The 24,082-nt window shown below is 36.3% G+C and overlaps 2 protein-coding genes and 1 long non-coding RNA gene across 6 annotated transcripts in view; 1 reads left to right on the top strand and 2 right to left on the bottom strand.

Moving 5' to 3' along the window:
• LOC112004633 (F-box protein CPR1) overlaps positions 1-4,151 on the bottom strand; it is a 65,119-nt gene extending 60,968 nt beyond the window's left edge. The window contains exon 1 of the transcript XR_010623815.1: positions 3,780-4,151. The gene's annotated coding sequence lies outside the window, so the exon portion shown is untranslated. The remainder of the gene's footprint in view (positions 1-3,779) is intronic.
• A 1,913-nt stretch (positions 4,152-6,064) lies between these two features.
• Positions 6,065-8,176, bottom strand: LOC112028994 (F-box protein CPR1; the record flags this gene model as incomplete). Its single annotated transcript, XM_065760465.1, has 1 exon — positions 6,065-8,176. A coding segment is annotated over one exon (1,119 nt), but the record flags the coding sequence as incomplete, so codon positions are not given.
• Positions 8,177-11,893: 3,717 nt separating this feature from the next.
• Positions 11,894-18,864, top strand: LOC112029018 (uncharacterized). Of its 4 annotated transcripts, XR_010623803.1 has the most exons (5): positions 11,894-12,068; positions 16,360-16,469; positions 16,710-17,498; positions 17,623-17,736; positions 18,501-18,864. It is a non-coding gene; the product is annotated as an uncharacterized LOC112029018 (long non-coding RNA). The 4 variants fall into 4 exon arrangements; XR_002884711.2 differs by lacking the exon at positions 17,623-17,736; XR_010623800.1 differs by lacking the exons at positions 17,623-17,736; positions 18,501-18,864 and adding an exon at positions 18,338-18,382 and having other exon boundaries at positions 16,710-17,502.
• The last annotated feature ends 5,218 nt before the right edge of the window (positions 18,865-24,082 follow it).

Here is a 24,082-nt window from a genome sequence, read left to right as displayed (position 1 = left end):
TGGCCTCCTCACCCATTTCTTGTCTGGCGGGAGGATCAAGAACTTTCTCTTTCCCTTTATGGCGGGAAGAACTCTGAGTTTTCATCGGCGCCATTGTGCGATGATTCGAGCAAAGTAATAGGGGTATGGGTGCGCGAAGAAGAGAAGACGGTAAAGGAAGAGGGACGGACACAATGTTTTGGAAAAGGAGGTGTTTGTGTTTGATTTTCGAAGAGACTGTCTTCTTAAATACTTGAGTCATTAATACAGGCCTGAAGGAAGACGAATGGTCAGCCATCGAAAGAAGAATGAAATTAATGAAGCAGCAGTTGGGTCTTAGGATAACTGTCATTCTGGGAAAATTGAAGAGTCACCACTGTTCACGGCAGGAAAAGAAATATATATGTATACATGAAGGGGCCCACAGTTTTAAAAAAGCCCGCGAAGGAAAAGAAAGAAGGGAAAAAAAAAAAAAGGGGGACGAAAGGTCTTTTTATTCACATACGGACCACAGGAGCGCTCCATATGTTCAGGGGGCTAAATGTTGAGGGTCATTTTTGAAATAGGCAGAAGGCAGCCTAACCCAGAGATACGGGCAGCAGATAAGCAGCAGGCTAAAAAGAAACCATTGGGCTCAAACGGCAGGAATAATGGATCACAGGTCCTTAATATAAATAAACGGGTCTTGAAGAAGTAAGTGGGCCTAAAAGGCTCGAAAAGAGAGCAAACAACACCCATGGGCAGTATGTGGTATGGAAAAGTGAGAATGGGCCGCGGTAGGCCCAAAGTAATGTAAACAAAGAAAGTAGGGGATAATGGCAAGCCCATGAACCCCAAGGATGAGAATGAGGAAATTGGGCCAGGGAAGCCCAATTGAGTTAGTAAATGCCCATGGAATGCAAAGTTAGTAAATGGACCAAGGAAGTCCAAAGGAAGTAAATGGGCCGGATAGGCCCAAGTGAAAAGAAAGGGACATTGGAGCCCACAAGCGAGAACACCAGTGGCCATATTAAGCCACTGGGGGAAAGAAAGGAACGGCAGGCCTAAAAAGAGGCCCAGCAGGAACAAATCACAGCGGCAGGAAAGACCGAGTAACACAGTGGGAAACTAAGACAATTAAAGAACTGGGCTGAAGAGAACACGAAGCCCAGTACTCGGTAAAGCCCAGACCCTATGGGAGTGGGAAATCAAAGTAACAACCAGGGAAGAGCCAAGAACGGACGGCAGGCAATACAAGCGAAGTGTCCAGCATACGGCAGATGCATGAACATCAGGCAGATTTCAAAAATATACACGCGCAAGGTCCATGCACCACCAACCTGTACCCAGCCAATACAGGACGTGGTAAGGTCGTGGGTCAGAGGTAAGAGGGCATGGTTTGGAGGTGGGGAGAGGGGAAGGCCTGTTTTGAGGATCCTGCTCAAGCTCTTTTGGGGGATATGTTCTGCTGGGATGACATACCACCCAAAAGAGGTAAGGCTGAGTGGGAACCAATAGGTGCATACCATGAGAGATAGAGAGAGAGAGATATCACCGCGGTAGGAAGAGGGGCCGCAGCAGACTAATGGACAAAAGGTTGTCTGTGTTTGTGACAGGGGAACTCGTAGACGGAACAGTAATGGTCGGCGAGTGCGCCCAGACCAGACAAAGATGGTTAGGGGGTAGAATGGTAAAATTCGGTCACGGCAGGCACTATAAAGGAAGTCTCTGCCGTGTACAAAAACACAACAAGCAAGAGAGCAATACAGGAACGAAAAGGAAAAACACTCTGTAACATACTTAGAAAAACAGAGGAGTATAATACTAGAAACTACCATTGTGGAAATCACTAAGAAAGGACTAGAAAAGTAAGAAAGAAAGAGAGAAAAAGAGCCAGTGTTAGTGGCATGCACCGATAGGTCCCTTCTCTTCTCTCCTTCTCAAATCCCTGTTCTCTTCTAGAATCGTTCGGGGCATTGTCCATTCAGGTCCGCCTCCCTCAAACCCATTAATTTCCACGGCAGGAATTTCCTTTTCCTTAGAGGTTAATCATTTTTGAGAAGAGGCGTTCTCCCTCCCTGACCTTGCCCCCGCGGACCAAACTGAGTTTATCCCCTTTATTCGTTGATTAATCTTTATTTCCATTTTGCTCTTACTACTTTACGTGTCAAAATTATCCATATTATTGTGATTATGGACCATTTGGTCATTCATTGTTAAAAGAATTATCTGGTCATTCCAGAATAAATTTGCTCTGTTTTTTATCAATTATGTCTGCCTGCCGCAAGCTTTTCTGACATAGCACTGCCTGCCGCAAGCCCTCGCCTGGTAGACGAAGCCTAGCCTGTGCACAAGCCGGCCAAGTTGAGTTCCAATTGGACTGGTATCGACTCCCGCAATCCAGAACACTCGGGTCTACGACCACAAAGGGGCAACCTAGCCCAACACAGCAAGAAAGGCCCCTACAGAAGGCTCGTTACTTCTTTTTGAATTCATTTCCTAAATTCTTTCTCTTAACCATTTTCAGGGAGGCTAATGTGAATGGTCTTATGAATGTTCTTACAAATTGTTATTCTTTCTCGGAATGATTTATCACTTTTAACTCATTAGCTTCTAGCTGGCCCTGCCCTCTCTACGTTATCTTTTTCCTTTTTTTATTCAACGGATTTTGGGCCTCTTCTTAAATCAGTGAAGGGCTTTTCAACCCTAAAGGCTTGAATGGCCCATTTGATTTTTTTTAATTAAAATTTTTGCCTACCAGGGTCTGCTTAGTGTAGATTAGGGCCTTCGGTTTTGAGGAAGAGCATCATGGGCTTCAAGTCCAACCCATGAGATGAAAGAACGAGGGCTCTTGGGCTCAATACATGAAGTAATAGATTTTTGGGCCGTTAAGTCCATTTTGTGTGGTAAGGAAATTTGGGCTCTCATGCCTACCTTGTGTTGTAAGGATTTTGGGTTTTGAGCCCTTTTCGAATTGTAGTGAGCTTCAGGCCCAATGAAACTGTTGTGTGGCACATGAAAAACACACTATCTTTTACTCTTGAATCTCCTCTAAAATTAAGAATATAATACAAAAATAAATATCAATAGAAAAGCACCTGGGGCTATTGAAGAATGAATAGTAAGGTAACAACACTATTTTTATGCATAAAGAAGTTCATTAGAAAAGTAATTTATTTATTTTTGGATACAAGTAAAGCACAAATACAAAGTCTGAGAACAACATAAACATCACCAGCAAATTATGCCCCTCCCAGGTTATATTAATATAATCTGAAACAGCATTAAACTAATTCAACAACCCATTCCAATATCCTCTATCTACATAATTAAGTACATTACCAAGCTCTCCTTAATAACCTTATGACTTTGAAAATAGGTTCCAATCTCCAGTTTATGCAATCATCTTCATGGAGCTTTTGCAAGAAGTTTTTATTCTGCATCAGCACAATGGCACTATGAAGTCCCTTTCTCTAGATTGCCATCATCGGTTCTCTTAGGTGAAATGAAAGTTGCTTCACTTTTAGATGACACAAATCAGCTGTAGCAATCCATAATCCACTTATTCCCTGATCTGTCCTTGCACTCAAAAGCACATTCACCAAACTTTTTCCTATTAGAATAGACACCTGCCAGAAAACAAAACTACTTGACATCCTACAGAGTGACCAAAATTGTAAAAATTTCATCATGGATTTATATCCTGTTCAGGAGTGTTAGGACTGAAAAACACCTCAGATTTGTCAAAATTACAATTTGTCCAGAAAGGTCACAATAACACTTCAAAATTTTCAAAACACTATCTTGCATATCATTAGTACCTTGAACAAAAATAATGCTATCATCTGCAAACATGAGATGAGAACTAGAGTTGCAATCCTTACTCCTTTAATAATACCCTGAAACTGTCCCTCCATTAAGGCCAGAGACAAGGGATTAAGGTGAAAGTGGATACCTTATGCCACATTGAGGTAAAATAATTTTACCTGGGTAACCATTCACTAGAATCCGATAAGAAACTGAACAGATGCAATTGATCTAATGAGGACTAAAATTAAAATTTTCCAGCACAACCAAAATGAGGTCCCAGCTTAGTCTATCATTGAAAGAATATGTGTGAATAAGAACAATGACATAGTGAACAGAAAGTCTTACTCCTCATTGCAAAGTTTGGCCTCCACAGAGAGAGTGATTTAAAANCTTCCAACCCCCCCCCCCCCCCCCCCCCAGTCTTTCTTAGATGAAAAGCTAAAATTCCAGTTTAATAAATAATTTTCATGATCCCTTCATTATGACCTTAGAAAAAAAATTCCAAATCCTTCTATCAATATCTTTACAAATTGCCTGATGCACTTTAAAGTTTGAAAAAGGGTAAACAGGCAATGAACTCAAAACAGTTTTGATTAAAGTTAATCTACCTGCCTGAGACAACAAAGTTAAGTTTTTGAGATATCTTTTCAACTATAGTTCTAAAAAGCTCTGTCTTTTTCTGATCCATATCTAAGTTAGACCCAAATACTTACTAGGTCCATCATCTTTTCTTACCTTAAGAAGAGCTAACGGGGTTTCTATCTTGTTCAGGAGTGTTAGGACTGAAAAACACCTCAGATTTGTCAAAATTACATTTTGTCCAGAAAGGTCACAATAACACTTCAAAATTTTCAAAACGCTATCTTGCATATCATTAGTACCTTGAACAAAAATAATGCAATCATTTGCAAACATGAGATGAGAACTAGAGTTGCAATCCTTACTCCTTTAATAATACCCCGAAACTGTCCCTCCAATAAGGCCAGAGACAAGGGATTAAGGTGAAAGTGGATACCTTATGCCACATTGAGGGAAAAGAATTTTACCTGGGTAACCATTCATTAGAATCTGATATGAAACCGAACAGATGCACTGCTAAATCAAATTGATCTAATGAGGACTGAAATTAAAAATTTCCAGCACAACCAAAATGAAGTCCCAGCTAAGTCTATCATTGAAAGAATATGTGTGAATAAGAACAATGACATAGTGAACAGAAAGTCTTACTCCTCACTGCAAAGTTTGGCCTCCACAATGAGAGTGAGTTAAAAAAAAAAAATTATAATTAAAAAAAAATCAAGCAATCTATTTAATAAAAAGCTCTAAGATGAAGATCGGAAGTGCAGGGGAGACTATCAATCATCTACTCTTGCATTGCCTGATAGCCAGAGAGTTGGGGAGTATGGAGTTCACACTCTTTGAGGTATCTTGGGTTATGCCCAAGGATGTTGTAGAGCTTACTGCTAGCTGGCCAGGAAAATTCAGAAAACATAGAAATGGGGTTATTTGAACTTGGTTCCTCACTGTTTGATGTGGGGCATTTGGAGGGAGAGGAATGCCCATATTTTTGAAGGCACCAAAAGAGCAATTCATGAGCTGAAGATGACCTTCTTACAGACTTTTCTTGGGTGGACAAATGCATCCAGCATTTCCTTTTTTACTTCCTTGACTGATTTGCTTGATAGTTGTAGCTTTTGTACTTTTTAGTTTCTGTTTGTTCTCTCGTTTCCCTCAAAACATGTCCCATGAGCTTTGGTTTTCGTTTTGTACTGTCCTCTTTTTCTATCAATGAAGCTTATTTACTTATCAAAAAAAAAGATTGGAAGTGATAGCACAAACAAATGTGCACAAAGAGTCACACTTGAAATTGACTTCAGTTGTTCTTTACAACCAAAACAAAACATTTGAAAGTGTAGCCAAAGACAAGGACAAAAAACTATTATGAGTTAAGGCTTGTATCATCCATCAACATGCTCACAGTAATACTTCACTAGCTGTTAGTTAATGGTATTTGAGAAAAAGTATATATCCTTGAGCGTTCAATGTTACTTATTTGTAGGGTACTATCCCTTCCTCAACAATAATTGATCACTCATGTACTGTTTTTATTCATAACACCAATATCCTCTTTCTTAAATTTCTTTGACCTAAAGAATTAAGTAAAAACATTAGCACCTTATAAGATGAAATTGTTTTCAGCATTATAAATCAACGAAAGAGTTATTAGCTTAGTTTCTTGGTCGTTATTTTTTGGGACTAGTTTTAGGATTTTGGGTTGAGTTCCACCTTTAACTTGCATGTCTAATGTCTATAAGGAAATCCTTCCCATTCCTACAGCCTATTGCTGCCCACAAGTATAGTAGTTATAAGCTGCTGTCTTCTATTTACCTAGTTTTCCTTTTTATTTTTTCCACCGATGTTGGTCTTTTGCTTCTACTTCGTACAATTGTGTAATTGAAAATACTAACTCATTCACAACTTACAAGAGATTAAGAGGGAAAATAAATGGAATGGAGTCAACAAAAAAATAAATCTAAGCATAACTACTTTATTGGAACTAAAAAAAAATTAATGCAAATCATGCTAAGGAAGGAAAGATTTAAAAAAAAAAAAAAAAGATTCCAGAAGAGGAGTATAAACAGGTCATTTCAATTCTTAATCACCAAAAGCAAGCAATGCTTGCTGGTGAACTGCTTTCTCAATTAACGTTGCTCTATAAAAGCAGAAGAAAATTTTTAGCATAAACAGATCAAACTAGACTGAATAAGAAACTTATTAGATGAATAATAAACAAGAACATTTAGTATGAGTTTGAAAACATGAAGTAAAAAGGGATCACCTGTCACCATAAAATTGCCAGCAAAGAAAATTTGAGGACTTCTAAGTATACATTGTAAATCAAGAGTGGCAGGAAACATGAAATTCTCTTGACAAACAAGCTTGCTCAAAGTTGATAGCCAACACTAACCACTTTTTTATTTTTATTTTTTTATATAAGTAATAAATGATTAATTTTAAAGAAAATTTGAAATGTGGACAATGAATTTTAAGTATACATGCTATGTACTCAATTATCCTTTATAAGCTATTTATATCCTAAAGATAAATTTAAGGTAATCAATCATCAATAAGAAGAATTAATAGAAGTGTCATATTGAAAAGTATATATATATTCTTATCTAATGTATGATATGGTCAATGCCAAGTATCTATAAATAACAAAAGTAAAAACCAGGAAAAAGAAGAAGAAGCATGAAATGCATTTTACCTATTTCCACAGTATGTATCTTCACTGTTGGTCGAGCAAAACTAGAGACTCCACATAACAATCAACAACAGTATTCCTATATCCCATAATCCCAAGATCCTTAATCTCTCGAGTCTCAAGATCCAGCGAAATGAGGCGTCCTCCCTTCAATTTTAAAAATAGAACCTCACCATTCCTTCGAAAACCTAGTGCCCTCTCTGTGCTATCACTTGCAGCAAAGAAATCTAGAGGTAAACTAAAAAGTTTAGTCCACGAGGACACAACACCATACTCTTTCATCGCCCAGATATGGAGGAAGTCATTACCCTTTCGAAAGAAGGCAATGGAATTCCTATATACAGAAACAGTACCGGAGATGAGACCCATATGACCTGGAAATTCTGGCAGGAGTATCTCATGGAAAACCTCCTCACCCAAATCGAAAACCAGAACAAAATTATGAATGTTATTATCACTATCTCTAAAAAATGCAACCCAGTGCAGAGCCCCGTTGATAAATGTATGTGGGTAAGTCGAATATAAAGCGCCTAAGGGAGCCAAACCAGTCCCAAGCATTCTCCATTGACCAGTGGAGAGTGTGTAAATCTCAACCTGGGGTCGAGTCCTTTTAAAGTCAAGACTTTCCAGCAAGGTCACAACCCTGATCACTTTATAATCTTTAGTTTTGGGATCAAATCCAAACCCAAGATAGTCGCGGAACTTACCATGCGTAGCGTAGGTGATATTGGGTGAAGGAAGTTTCAGTGACTTTCCAACACACGGGTTCCAAAGACAAAAGCTATAATCACCGCGTAAAACTTCTTTGGAAAGGAAGAGAAGGCCGTTACAAGTAGCCACCACACTGTATTTTCCGTTATGGAAAGGGTAATCAAGCCTGGCGTGTTGGGTGAAATCAGCATCATCTTCGTTATACAATGCGTAAAATTCTTTCCGATTCTCTGACTCTGAGCAGAGGCCGAAGAAGAGGAGGCTTTTGTTGAGGGAGTGGTGGTGGTGGTGGTGATGATAGGTGGAAATGAAAGTTGGGCTTTTGATTAGTGATTTCCATGCTTTTGAGACTGAGGCACAGATGATTATGGATTTGACGGGTAGGAAAACGAAAATATTGGTAAGAATCTCATCGGGCCAAATCCTAACCCTTCAGCAGCCTCCCAGTCCCTGCCAAAACCACCAGTTCCACTTCATCTTTTTCCCTTTTTTTTATTCAACGGATTTTGGGCCTCTTCTTAAATCAGTGAAGGGCCTTTCAACCCTAAAGGCCTAAATGGCCCATTTAATTTTTTTGAGAAAGATTTTTGCCTACCAGGTTTTGCTTGGTGTAGATTAGGGCCTTGGGTTTTGAGGAAGAGCATCATGGGCTTCAAGCCCAGCCTGACCCATGAGATGAAACAATGTGGGCTCTTGGGCTCAAAATGTGAGGAGATTTTTGGGCTGCTAAGTCCATTATGTGTGGTAAGGAAATTTGGGCTCTCATGCCTATCTTGTGCTGTAATGAATTTTGGGTTTCGAGCCCGTTTTGAATTGTATTGAGCATAAAGCCCAATCCTTTAGAGATTTGGAGGTTGAGCTAAAGGCCAACTCATGTAGGCCTAAAAACACAGAATTGCCCAATGAGACTGCTGTATGGCACATGAAAAATACACTATCTTTTACCCTTGAATCTCCTTTAAGATTAAGAATATAATACAAAAATAAATATCAACAGAAAAGCACTTGGGCTCTTGGCATTATCGAATAATGAATAGTAAGGTAACAACACTATTTTTATGCATAAAGAAGTTCATGGAAAAGTAATTTATTTATTTTTGGATACAAGTAAAGTACAAATACAAAGTCTGAGAACAACATAAACATCACCAGCAAACTATGCCCCTCCCAAGTTATATTAATATAATCTGAAACAGCATTAAACTAATTCAACAACCCATTCCAATATTGTCCATTCACATAATTAAGTACATTACCAAACTCACTCCTTAATACCCTTATAACTTCGAAAACAGGTTCCAATCTCCAGTTTATGCAACCATCTTCAAGGAGCTTTTGCAAGAAGTTTTTATTCTGCATCAGCACAATGGCACTATGAAATCCCTTTCTCTAGATTGCCATCATCGGTTCTCTAAGTGAAGTGAAAGTTGCTTCACTTTTAGATGACACAGTTCTGCTGTAACAATCCATAATCCGCTTATTCCCTAATCTGTCCCTGCACTCAAAAGCACATTCACCAAACTTTTTTCTGTTAGAATGGACCCTGCCAAAAAAACAAAACTACTTGCCATCGTACACAATGACCTAAATTGTAAAATTCTCTTTCACTAATCATTGCCTTTTTTTGAACTCTGCAATTCATCATCAAAATTCTAGTACTTCCATGCAGTTAAGCATTCACTTTCAGCTAAACTCTACCATGACTTTAGGTTGAACTTAAACCTTCCAGAATTCCAAAAAAAATTAAAACTTAGCCCCTAAAAACCGTATATAAACCACAAAACACCCACTATCACAGCCACAAAATAGTTGCATTATGAAATTTATTTTCAGAGAAAACATACAACCATCATACTAATTACAACCTTTTTGATTGGGTTTGCTAAGAATCCACTCTAATACCACACACTGAAGCAAAACAAATTTGGACAAGAGAAAAACAAAGGTTCCACAGTTTCCCTCATATTTACCACACATCACGTCTTGGCCAACGTGTTGCATGAAAATGAGATACCATAGTATGTCAATGAAGTCCCCGTAGTGTACACCTTTGTTGTCAAAGGGGATACCCGTGGCATCCCACACATCACGTGCACATGTGCACTCTCAAAAGAGATGTCCTCTAGTTTCAGCTGCCACTCCGCATGCATCGCAAGTGGGATCATCTAGAACCTGGCGAGAGCAGAGGTTGGACTTGGTAGGGAGAATATTACGGCTCACTCTCCAAGCAAGGGTGGAGCCAGAGGGGGGCAAGGGGGGGCACCTGCCTCCCCTACTCCTCCTAAAAAGTCTATTATACATGCTTATGTAAAGTTGGTTTAGCTCCTAACATAAAATAGAAAAACAAGGAAATGGTTTCCCTGAACAAATTGTACGTGACATGAAATAAATAATAAAATAACAAACCTTTTAATTGAGAAAGTTTAGAGACACAACAAAATCTTACAATATTTTCACAATACTTTTGTTTTTAGTTGAAATGAATCTCAGAATAATTTATTTTATTTTATTCTGACCAATAATATACTAACACCTCAATTTATTGTAAAAATATTGTGAGATTTTGTGATGTTACTAAAATAATTCCTCCTACTTTAAACAATTTGTCACAAAATAAATGCCACCGAACTAAACTTGTTAAAGCTATTTACACTTTTGAACATATTAACTCTTTTTATCTTTTTCTTTTTTCATTTATCTAAATTTCCTTCTTTTCATTTGAAGTTCAGCCTATGGAGCTCTAATTAGACATAATAATAATAATAATAATGTGTTGTATGGTACTAAAGCATTAAAATGTCCATTACTATTTTTATCCTTCATCTCTTCCATTTTCATAGTTTCAAAATTTGAGTCTCTACAATAAATCCAAAATTTTAAATAATTAAAAGAATTGAGAAAAGTTGAAATTTATTTTCTCAATTTATTTTGAGGAATCAAATTACATCTTTAAACTTTATGTATATAGGTTAATCTCTTACTTTGATGATTGATTGTCAATTAATAAATATGAATTAGATGTTTTACAATAGTTTATTTATTTTACAATTGTTTAATTTTAATAGGCTTTGCATGACAATTATTATTTGTTTATAATTTTATTATTAATATAAATTAATAATTTTAGGTTATTTTTTTATTATTGTCTTTTGATCTTGCCTCTCCTAAACTAAAATCCTGGCTTCGCCATTGTCTCCAAGAAAAGGTTTCAACTTGTTCGAGACATTAAGGCTCCATATTTTTCTCTAGAATTGACCTTGGTTGTTGGTGTGTGAGGCTCCCTCCATCGTCTTTGATGGGATTAGAGATAAGGCAACTTTGTAAGCGTTGTTTGTAGTGAAAGTACCCTTAAGTGTGTAAGCCCATATCATGCAGTCTTTTGTGCATCTATTGCTACATGGGATGCCGAGTATGGCTTGAACATCATCGGGAAGGAAGACACTTTTGACCAGGTCAATCTTCCACTCTCCTTTGACTTCATCAATAAGCTCTGAAACTGTTGCAGTAGCAGGCAAAGTGTTTTGATGAGAGATAACGTGGAATGTAGAAGGTTTTGGGAGAAGGTTTTGGGAGCCATTTATCTTTCCAAATCTATATTGAAGTGCCGTCACCCACCCGCCATCTATGACCGGCTTTAACAACGTCTTGAGCGGACATTATACTTCTCCAAGCATAGAAGGGTTTTCATCCAAGTTCAACATGAAGGAAATCATGGTCAGGGAAGTAACATGCCTTGAAAACACAGTGAAGTAGGGACCATTCATTTAATTTGGAGTGAATGCTAGTTATTGGTCAAACAAGTTATATATATATAACAAATGATTTTATAAAACTAAAATTTAGGATTTGAATGGAGTAAATTGCTAGATTAGTGTGTGCTAGTTTTTAAGAAAAAAAAATTGTATAAAACATACGTGGCAGGTTTGGTATTGTTGGGGTAAAAAATTAATCCTAGTGTTAGCTTCAAATTTGAACCAATAACAATTAAACACTTATAATTTGTTATGAAAAATATTATAGACATAACACCTCTCATGTTTAGATAGAAAGTGTACTAATTTTTAGGAAAAAAAATTTCCCTAGTAATTTTTTTTTCTAATTTTGTTAAATTATAATTTTAACCCTATTTTTTATTCACTATGCGCCTCTCCTTCTCAAAAACAAAATTCTCTCGACGCCCCTGCTTCTCTCTATTACGCTTCGGTTTCGGTTTATCTGGCTTCTTCTCTTACTAATCAACCACAAGAACCCAGGGCAACTGAACAAAACCCAAAGAAGAAACAGTACCGGTCGTTCACTGCCCCGGCGACGATATTAGAAATAGGTTTGTCTTTCTCTTTCTCTCTCTCAGACTAAATTGATTTTACTACTAATATACGGATTATTAACGTTTCTTTGCCTATCAACGCATCATTTGTCTTTAGTTGGGTGTTGTTTGTTAACTTTGTTTCGAAAGTTGATTTGGAATTTCCTCCTATTTGGCACTAACCGACACTTAGGGCACATTTGGTAAAAGATTCCTATAGAAACATAGATTGTATTGTCTCATCATCATAGTGCCAATGAAAAGATTTTTGAGATAATGTCCCAATTAAAGCCGTAGTTCTAACTGGTGAGTTGTGAGTTACTACTAAGACTAAAGATTCACAGCTTCCTGTGAATCAGGAATATAGTTCCAGCCATGAGATATAAATTATAAGTTCTCTGAGGTCATTACAGTGGCAGGATTATATATAAATAAAAAAAATAAAGTAATCGCAGAAACCTAACTGGAATTCTAGAGTCCAAAAGACTTTGGACTAACCACATGAATATATATATATATATATACTGCGTTGAAAGCAATTTCTGTTACCATCATGAAAATTTGTCAATTTTTTTGGTGTCTCCATTCATACCTGTGACAACATTGCAGTGGACAGTTAGGAGCACTCTACCATGTTACAAAGTTAACTAAAAGTAAACGTGATAGATGTGATTTACAGACAATAGTTTTTAATGTTTACTGGAATTCATTTAGTTAAGCATGTTTGGAATTTTTAATTTTTAGCAAACATTTAATTGTGGAAATTAATAAATGTTATGACCGTGACATTGTTTGAATTTTGTACTTGGCGGGGTCTCCTAAAACTTCTTTAACAAGAACTACCAAGGTCTTCTTTAAAATGGGTAGCCATTGGAAGAGTAATTTAGTCTTAGTTGTTATTGTACAATGATGCATGTATTTAATAGCTGATGTGGAGCATGCCACATTAACAGTTTGAAAAATATTTGGAAAATAATTTGTGGCTCTAGCATTACTCATATTAAAGTAATGGAACACATAAAGAACTTTGATCAATCAATGCTAGCTATTAATTGATAATTATGACAGGTTTTTGCTGGCTAGTGCTTGAGAGTTGAGGCATTGGAAGGGTTTCATTTATAGGAATTGAAGAAGGGGGATATGGATGTTGAGTTAGTGTTGTTAAGGAGGAATTGTGTGCTTTCATTGGAAGAGTTGATGAGAGTGAGACAGGTGGTTAAAGCAGAAGTGAGAGAAGAGGCAGGTGGTTAAAGAGAGATGGTGAATTCTTTGGTGGTTTTGGGGGTTTTACTGCTTTTGGTTTTTGAACTTGAAATCATGATGAAAGGATTGTTTGTAGAGTGTTTTTTGGTGCTTGTTATTGATATATATATATATATATATATATATATTTGGTCAAATGCGTTTCACCCAAGCTAGGGACATAAGTAATCTGAAAAAAGATGTAAGCTCATAAAAATTTTTGGTGCTTGTTATTGATATATATATATATATATATATATATATATATATTTGGTCAAATGCGTTTCACCCAAGCTAGGGACATAAGTAATCTGAAAAAAGATGTAAGCTCATAAAAATTATATGCCATTAAGATATCATGATTGAACAACATTCTAATCTGTCAAAAGCTTTCCCTAGATAGCCTAGATCAAACTCTGCAACTAAATATCTACTTTGCCTTTTTAATGTAAGATTTCTTGAACTATAAATATCATAAGAGTCCCTTTGTCCTGGGAAAAAAATCAGCTTGACATTGGTGGATAAGATGCTGAAGAAAAGGACTTATTCAATTAGAAAGACTTGTCCTGAGTATTCCTAAGATCTCTTCTCCATAAACCATTCATCATCTTCATATCCCAGTCAAAACAATCATTCTATTCCCTTTCTGTAACAATGTTCCGATCCCTATATATATATATATATATTGTTGTGGTCATGCAATTTTTCATGCCATATTCTTGCAAAGTTTTCCTCAGCTCAAACTAGTAAACCAGTCATAATACAGAATTGTAACATAGGACAGAAAACATAAAAGAGTAGTAAGTGTTTAGTGTTTCATAAATCTTATGATCTCTCTTTTAGTGAAATTGTAAATAAATCTTTGAGATGTCTATCAAAGTATACTTCGATTTCATCACTTCTATTAACGGAATTGACAGTAAACTCAACATGCCAAATAGAAAAACAGCAAGACAAAAATGAGAAAGGTATAAGAGGAGCATGAAAACATCTCTTACCATTCAACTCTGATAAATAAGTGATTAGCAAACAGAATTCCTATCTCTTGGGAAGATATAAGGGGAGCCCCAGCAACTAAAAACAAAACACCAATGTGAGGAACCACATCCCCAATACAAAAAATTTAATATTTGGACAATATGCTGCAGCATTTGAAAGTTTTTATTAGGAAATACTTTTAGAAACTTTTTATGAGAAAGGAAAAAACACTTGAATTATTTTGACAATGTTTTATGTTTCCCATATAAGTATCAAAACTTTTTAAAATTGTTTATTAACTAATGCCTTAAGGGAATCCGGCAATATTGATTGTAAGAAAGATTGTGCTGCAGCAGTATGTTCAAATACAATAGGGTGTTCTCTATTCTTTGTGAAAGAGAAATAAGGTTGTGTTTGGGGTTTGGGTTTGGGTCTTGCAATAGTGTCTATTTGTTATAGTCAAACCTTCTTTTTTGTCGCTGCCCGTGGACATAGACATATTGTCAAACCACATAAATTCATTGTGTCTATTTTTCTTCTATCTCTTCTTTAATCTTGCATAAACATATTATTTTTCACTACATCTTATGCATCCAATTTTTGTGAATTCTGTATAAACTCAACATAGGTAGTGTAAACATGAGTTTATGGGATCACCATTTATGATAGTAGGCGATACTTAATTTTGTGTCATTTGAAATGAAGTCTCCCTTTGTTTTCTAGTGGGGGAAAAAACAATTGCATAGTAGTTTATTGAGTGGAGATTGAGTTCCAACTGCCATTACTATGGAATCTGATGGGCATTTTGGGAGAACAAAGTTAAGCCATTGAAGTGAAAATTACATTAGTGGGCCTCCTTGAAGTGGGTAAATTATTTATTTTTTGGTTTAAACATTCAGAATTTCATGGTTGCAATGGAAGCTCGAGAGGGAAAGTGGAACAACTACAATTGTTTCTTGTATTTTATAATATAACTGCCAAAATTGTTAGGGCAGCTAGTATTTTGTGATATCATTGGCAAAACAGTTAAGGTAGCTAGTATTTTGTGTGGTACATTAGATCTATGCTTCAGTTAGCTTCCTATGTTCAGATATCTCTGTACATTAGATCTAAAAGGTATTTTTTACTCTCTTTCTTTTAGTCTTTGTGCAGTATTTTATTTGGTTTCTTGATTTGGATCCGTTAGCTTCCTGTCTTTTGGTTGTTAAGAAAACACAGGAAATATAGAGATAATAATTGTATGGTCCTAAAGAAGCAGGAGAAAAAGACTTGAGGGTCATTTTTTCTGGGTGTGCTTTAACAATTGCTGCCTGGAATGGCAATCAGCATCAGTACATTTGTGCTTCTCGAAGATGGTTTTTCCATCCTAGAAATTAGTAGAGTATATGATAAATAAAAGGGAAAAATTATATAACATACACAAACAATGGCAAATGACCATAGTAGCCAGAAACCCAAAACAAATACGTTAAAGCCTGTTCAAATCCTATTGTCAGGAAAAAAATGATTTGACATTTAAGAAAATTTTAAATACAACTGACATCATATTTATCAGTTGTCCTCTATTTCTTACATTTGAGGATCATTGTCAATATTTTATATATAATATGTATGATCTGTAAATCACATCGATCATGGTGCCCAGTGTGCCCATTGACTATATAACTACAAATAGTTTCTTGGAGCCTTATGACAAATAGAGATGTATGACACGGTTCTACTAATATTGTTACATTTCTTTAGATTATAAATTCCAAACATTACAAAATTGAAGCATTTTGATGTACAAATACTGCATTACAACATACAACTCACATAATACCATCGCATGTCCTTACACATCATAAAATTACGGCAAATACATTCTTTTGTTGGTCCTAATTTGCATAGCCATACTAAATAAGAAGATGGAAACTAAACATATGTATATAGTGCATGCATAGCAACATATATTCCCTTTCTTATTTTGATGCACTTGCTGCATCTCTGCAATAGATCTTTTTGCTGCACTGTTCTCCTCTTCCAACCTTTTGATTGTCTTTTCTATGTTAGCAATGATGTTATCTTTTAAAATCCAACTTTGCGATAGGTTACAGGCCTTGATAAGCTGTTGAGTTTTTTGGAGAAAGACAACTATATTGATAGTATTACCAGATTTACATTGAAACCACCCATCTCGAATCCTCAACAAAATAATGGGTAGGTACCAAATTGTACTAGTACATATGGATAACTGTTGTGTGCATTTATCAAATTGCAGAATTTTAACATTTTTTCATTTTTAATGTATGATTGTGGGATGTATGTTATAAAACACATGTTTACAAATACTTTCAGCAAGCATTTACACTTGTTGGTTATAAATTTCTTTGAACTAAATACAAATTTTCACATAATTTGTTTAAACTACTACTTAATTACGTGTATAATTTTTTGTAGGAGAGCTGGTCGGAACGTTTGTGGGACAAGTTGGCAGCAAATCTAGTGATTTCAAAGAATAATGATCAACGTTCCAAAATTATTGAAATTGCTAGAAACATTCCACTACAGGATTATTTTCGGTCACTCAAAGATTAGTATAAAAGAATGAATAGGATACTTTTTATGAGTTAGTGATTTAGTGAATTGTTTTTTTTTTAATGAATGGGAGATTGAATTTTTATCTTTCATACAGCGATTTAGTGAATTGTTTTTTATTTTTCTAATGAATGGGAGGCTGAATTTTTATTTTTTGTTGTCACATACGTATGTGTTGTGTGCACAAACTGTTTTGATTTCAGCTTCTTGCAGGATATTTCTTGGTTTAAAGAGCTTTTGGCATTTCCCCACTCTCTTCATCCAAAGCATTGAATAGATTTTTGGTTTGTGTAAAGGTCATATCATAGTAGGTGATGTTTTTTAGTTTCTTTTTAGACCCATCTTGAATTTTGGCTATTTTAGTGTTTTTTGGAGGTAGTTGAGAAGGTTTGTGGCCTTTTTACCAGACTAGCAAATATGTGTCTTTCTTGTAGGATATTGAGTACAATGTGATAAATTATAGTTTTCAATTTTAATATGGTAAAAGCAATTACTCTTGATTATTTTGGCAGTCCCTTTTGGCTTAGAAGCAAAATATATATTTTATTGAAGATGGTGTTTTGAATAATAAGTGTAACTGAATTTGTTGTATTTTCTGCAGATTACTGTTTGGATCTTGGTGGGAAATCTGATACCTGTTGGCTATATACAGTATGTTTCAGACGACCCTAGTGATTTAAACTCTAAATCAACACTTTTATGTGGTATCTAATTTTCTGAATGTGCTGGAATTAGTTGCTAGCTATGATGATTGGATAACAATTTGATCATGTAGATGAAATTTGTAGACTAGTTGTCAACGTCAAAGCTAGGCAGGAAAAAAATATCTCTATGGACGAAGAATGCTACAAATGATGTTGCACAGGCAACTGGCATGTTTTGTTCACATGTACTCTTTTGGACCCACCCGATGACTTAACTTCTTCTACTTCATATGGATGCTGAATTATAAATGCAACTTTGGTCCTGTATATATGAGTATAAACATAGATCGTTAGTTTATATTTTACTATGTCTATTCCTTTATTTCTCCCCCCTTTTAATCCTCTACTTGGATGGCAAGAAGGTAGAGAAAGAGAAAGAAATGTTATACATGCAAGTTGGAATAGTTGTCTTATGTACCCAAGTACTCAGTGAGTTTGATACTAAAGGGAGCAGTTGGGTGAGCTCATAGGATCACCTGGCTTTCTCCTTGTTCTTTTCAGGGCAAATTACACTTTTCCACCACCCTAAGCTTTCATCCGAAACAATTCCTTGATTCCATATAATAAGCTGCCATTTTCATCATTTGAAATTTTGGGATAATATCAGTGTTATTCTGCTAGTACATTATTAGGAATTGACTTAGTGCATCCTAAGTCAATATAAGAATTTGATATTATCCAGCATGGTTGAAACACCATTTGTTTTTTCAGTGATTGTCTTGATTCTGATTAAACGTGCATGGCTCATGTCAAATTTTTTTGCTGCAGATAAGTATTGGCAAACAGTGTAAGGAGTTACTTGATTACAATGACAAAGGATTTATATTCCATATAAGAATTTTTTTTTTTTTTTTTTTCAAAGAATGAACTAATTTGGTTTTCCATATTTGATTGGCTCATTGTCATATTTTTTGTGCAACATAAGTAATTTTTGGTGTTGATCTTTCAGGATGATGCAAAGAAACTCGACAGACCTTCTAAGAATCGCTACAGCACATGATCTGCTTAGTGCGTGTTTTTAGGATGATGCCTAGAAGATGCAAGATGTTTTCTAGATGCAGAAGCCTTATCCTAGTTGCTATCAAAACCCGGAGCAATAAGAACAAAAGCTTTACCCAGAGCAACAACTGTTGGCACTTCAAAAAGGCTTATTCCAGGATTCTAGACTCAGTTCTGGCTATCTCAGGCTATTCTGCATTTTGCTAAAGAATTTACAACGCAAAATTTTACCATTTTAAGGATCTTTGTATTATGTTCAATGACAATTAGTTTTGATGTTAAAAAAAAAAAAAACATTATTGTTTGTCTCTGCATTATTCATTCATTTCATGTGATTGAATGATTCAACATTGCCTCCACACCCGTCTACTAATTTATTTTTTAATTACTTTCTTTGGCAACCCTGTCCAGAAATGGCGGTCAGCCTATGAAAATAACAAGCAATTCCTAGCTTTTGTCCTCTTTAATTAGCCAAAAATTAGAAAAATGTAATCCTTATAAAACCCTATATGTGTAACAAACACTCGGCTCATTAGTAGAACAACAAAAGCCACTGGTCTATCTCTCTTGAAAGAAACGTTCTATAAGTATGGGACCATCCCAAGGCATTCCAACCAGTTTTAAAACCACCGTGCAGATCCGTCAAGCAAACTGTACAGTGCACTTATTAATCTGCAATATGCACATACCAAATTTGTTATGCATAAGCATTTATGATTTAAATAAAACTAAAGATGCAGCATTAGTGGGATATTCCTGGTTATATTTTAAGTTTTGAGGGTATTTCTGTCCTTTTTTTACATTTTCTGATAATTTCAATCATTTTTATGATTTGGGGGCATGACATTCATTTTTGAGGTTTTAGGGGTCTTTTGGTCATTCTGAGGTTTGGGGAGGCATTACACTCATTTTTTAGGTTCTAATGGCATTTTGATAATTTTATAGGTTTTAAGGGTATTTCAGTAATTTTCAAGGGAATCAAGGGATTTTGGTCATTATTTAGGTTTCAAGGGAATTTCGATCTTTCTAAGGTTTTCGGGGTCATTAATCTCATTTTTTAGATACTAAGGGTATTTTGGTCATTTTCAATTTTCTAAAGATATTTTAAGATATTCCCTAGGTATAGGGGCATTACGGTCTTTTAGGATATTTTGGTTATTTTTTAGGCTTCGTGGAGTACTTCAATAATTTTTTAGGTTTTATTGTCATTTTGGTCATTTTTTAAGTTTCAAGGTCAGTGTTCATTTTTTTTTTGAGGGTATTTTGGTCATTTTTAGCTTTTAAGGGGTAGTTTGGCCATTCTCAGGTTTTGGAGGCATTATAGTCATTTTTTAGGTTCTATAGGTATTATGATTCGTGATTTACACTTCAATTATAATCATCTCCTTGAAAATTTCAATTACATGTAATAAACAATCAAATTACCACCTTACCATTTAAAACAATACAAGATACACCATCCACTCCAACTGGTCATGATATTAAAATTATCGCAAAACAAAGTAACTACACAAATAAACACCTAAGAACATGAGGTGATCAAAAGAGAATTGATTTTGATTGTGTGATGATGAATGAGGATTTTACTAAACCAATGAAATACCAAAAAGACACAAACAAAGATGGGGACAAAATTGCTAAATGCCCTGTTTGGGCAAAAATAGCGGCTGTTTACCCCCTTTCCCAAACTAAATAGGGAAATGTCCCTATTTTGTAACTCGACAATACCAAAGTCGAGTTTTGTAAATAACTCGCTCATCTAATGGTCGAGTTATCCTTAGCTTGGCATTTATTTTTTAATAATCCCTAAATAACTCGATTATTGGGAAATCGAGTTATGTTAAATTCAGACTAATTTATTCAAAATGGAGTGATGTTAAAGCTATTTTTAGATTGTGTGGTGTCAAGTGTACGGATTCAGTTATATTAATGTAACTCGATTATTGGCATGGCGAGTTATAAAGAAAACTTGAACTCCTTAAAATCGAGTTATAGTTGTATAATTACAACTCATCCCCTCCTATTCACAGTGTCTTGCTTTCGTCTGAAGTTCTACTTTGCTCCACAGGTCCACAGTTGCTTCCGGTCGTCAAATTGAAATTTATATTACTTTAGGTAAAAAACTCATACCAGAATTTTATGGCAATTGTACTTGCAGTTGATATTGTACTGAATTTTTATTGTTTTGGTAGAGTGAGTGTGAAGTAAGTACATTGGTGTAATTTTGGTTGTTTGTTGTAGTAAACGTTGGTCACAAGGGAATGAAATATTTACTATAACAACATTTTGTATTGCACATAATCATCATTGGTCTGACATTAACAACAAAATTTTGTATTACACACAATGTGTAGACATTAACAACAACATCTACTTTTTATGGTCAAATGTTAGTGTTAGTATTTCGTTTTTAGCATGTAATATAGTACATAAATTTATACAGCATTACATTAAATACATAACTACAGTTGATGCACACTGTTAACTTGATCATTTAATATTATTGTATTCAGCGTCAATGTTTGGTTCTGGCAACCCACTACTGTATAGGCCTCACGATGTGTTCACTACCATGGGTTGTTGCTACGTATTAGAAGATGAGTTTAGCTATCCAATCAATCCGAATCTGCGAAATAGTGCTTACGTTCACAATACCATGAGACAAGAGTGGGCTTGGTTATTTCATGAACAGCAAATGTTTTATGATGAGTTGGTTGGTTATAAGTTGCTAGTGCCTCGGCGACTCGCATCGCAAATGCCTAGAGATACGATCGACGAACTTTGTAAAGTATTGAACCGCATAAGAGAAGAAAATAATCAAATGAAGATACATCTTAATCGATATCGGACCCAAGTCGAGATTTGAGAGTCAGTGGAGGGAGTGTGGTATGAGCACGCACAATTCATGCAATCACTTCTTGCTGATCCCATTTATCAGTCAGACGTGGGGATGTCAGATGAAGAGTAATCGTGGCGTGGTGTAATTAGACTCCATTGCAATCAATGCTTAACTATGTTTTATATGTATGTGTGTCACTATTGTTGCATTTGTACTATGTAAACCTTATTATTGATTATGAGGAGCATGCACGTTATTTGTAATCTAGATTATTCCCACATAACGCATAAAAATTTAATATTTCCACATATGATGTTTTTCAATAAGCACTTACGACACAGAAAACATAAAATAACTTACATGATGTCTCCAATATGCATTCATTGCATATTGAACACTAACGCTACTATCATTATTAACTTAACCCGTAGACATAAGACACACACCACATAAGCATTCATTCTGACAGGTAGTCCTTGTAGTTGAGGACATTGTTACGTTCTGCGGGAGTGAGTTGCATGTTCGTTGCAGCGGCCAGCTCTTCCGCCAATTGTAGCATGTGATACCTGGACCTACGGAGTATCATCAGATTGTTTTCTTTTTTTTATTTTTGTCACTGCATGCTCATAATGGTGCATTTTTTGTCGTGGCTGTGTGAGCGAGATACGGTCCATAAGAGGCGCTCCGAGTTGCACGAGATCATCGTGCATAGCGTTGGACTCGTTCATGCGAAAGTCCCACTCCCGCTGTAGTCCGGCATAGTATTCCCTCTTGTCGGAATTTCTCTCCCTCTTATAGTTATCTAGAAAATGAGAAAGCATCCAATTGCACATTGACATTGGAAAATGTGACTCTAGATCGGTATGTGTAGATGTTTTGCAAGGGTAGATGTAAATGAGACTTCGGTATGTGTAGATGTTTTGCAAAAGTAGATGTAAATGTATAGTTGTAAATGAGACTTTATATAGGAGTTTTACAAGGGCAATTATTCACGTGAATCAAGGTGATATAACTTGACAGTGTATTGTTCAGTGGTGAGGTTATCAGGAGCACATGCAGAATTGCATATATATGACTTGGCTGTACAGTGGCGTTTGTTGGTGCATGTGGTTCGCTGAGGCACTGTTTGATATGACTATAGCTTGTGGTACAGCAGTAGGTTGGTGATGTGTGTTGCAAAAGAGGTTGTGTATTTATTCATTGAAGACTATTCAGCATTCCTGTGCTTCATTTGGCGTGACTTGATGAGACAGTGCCGAGCTGTATTAAATGTATCATAAACTTTTCAAGGATGTCATGCATCCTTGAAAATGGTGCATTGCAAAATGATGCATATCTATGTATTGACGTGTGTATAGGTGATATGGACTAGACAGGGTTCAACAGTGCGAAACTATTAATTAGCAGCACTGCGAATATCAGTGTAGCAATGGTGGACAGCTCACCCCCAAAATTGATGCATAAACATGGGGATGTGATGCTCTGTGTATTCACGCGAGTGTGGATGGGTACTTGTGGTTAGGGTTCAACAGTGTTGAGCTGTTGAGCAGCACTTGCAGAACTGCGAACATCACTGTAGCAATGGTGGACAGCTCACCCCCAAAATTTTGATTAAACTTTTGAGGGATCCTCTATATATCTGTGTATTCACGTAAGCGAGGATGATATGACTGGACAGGGTTCTACAGTGGCAAGCCGTTGAGCAGCAGATGCAGAATTGTGAACTTGACTTAGCTGAATAGTGGTGTCTGTTGGTGCATGTGGTTCGTCCAGGCAGCTATTTAACTATGGCTACAGCTTGTGCTATAGTAGCGGGCTCTTCCTTTATGTACTGCAACAGATGTTGCATATTTATTCACGTAAAGACTATTCAGCATTCTTGTGCTTCATTTGACCTGATTTGACGAGACAGTGCAGAAGTGTGTTAAATGTATCATAAACTTTTTAGGGATGCTCTGCATGTTTGAAAACGGTGCATTGCAAAAAGATGCATATTTGTGTATTGACGTGCGTGTAGGTCATATGACTGGACAGAGTTCAACAGTGTTGAGTAGCACATGCAGCACTACGAACATCAGTGCAGCAATGGTGGACCGCTCACCCCCAAAATTTGAAGGGTTACCTTTTGAGGGATCCTTTACATATCTGTGTATTCACGTGAGCGTGGATGATAAGACTGGACAAGGTTCTACAGTGGCGAGCTGTTGAGCAGCAAATGCAGAACTGTGAACCTGACTTGTCTGAACAATGGCGTCTATTGGTGCATGTGGTTCGTTCAGGCAGTTGTTTGACTATGGCTACAGCTTATGCTACAGCAGCGGGCTCTTCTGTTGTGTACTGCAACAGATGTTGCATATTTATTCACGTGAAGACTATTCAGTATTCCTGTGCTTCATCTGACCTGATTTGACGAGACAGTACGGAGGTGTGTTAAATGTATCATAAAATTTTCAGGGATGCTCTGCATCTTTGAAAATGGTGCATTGCAAAAGGATACATATCTGTGTATTGACGTGCGTGTAGGTCATATGACTAGACAGGGCTCAACAGTACGAAGCTCTTAAGCAGCACATGCAGCACTACGAGCATCAGTGTAGCAACGGTGGACCACTCACCCGCAAAATTTTGCTTAAACTTTTGAGGGATCCTCTACATTTTGAAAACAGTGCATTGAAAAAGGCTGTATGTCCGTG

This window comes from Quercus suber, unplaced genomic scaffold (assembly GCF_002906115.3).
Source record: "Quercus suber isolate HL8 unplaced genomic scaffold, Cork oak 2.0 scaffold_18, whole genome shotgun sequence".
Taxonomy (NCBI): Eukaryota; Viridiplantae; Streptophyta; class Magnoliopsida; order Fagales; family Fagaceae; genus Quercus; species Quercus suber.
This window is presented reverse-complemented; position numbering and strand designations above follow the sequence as displayed.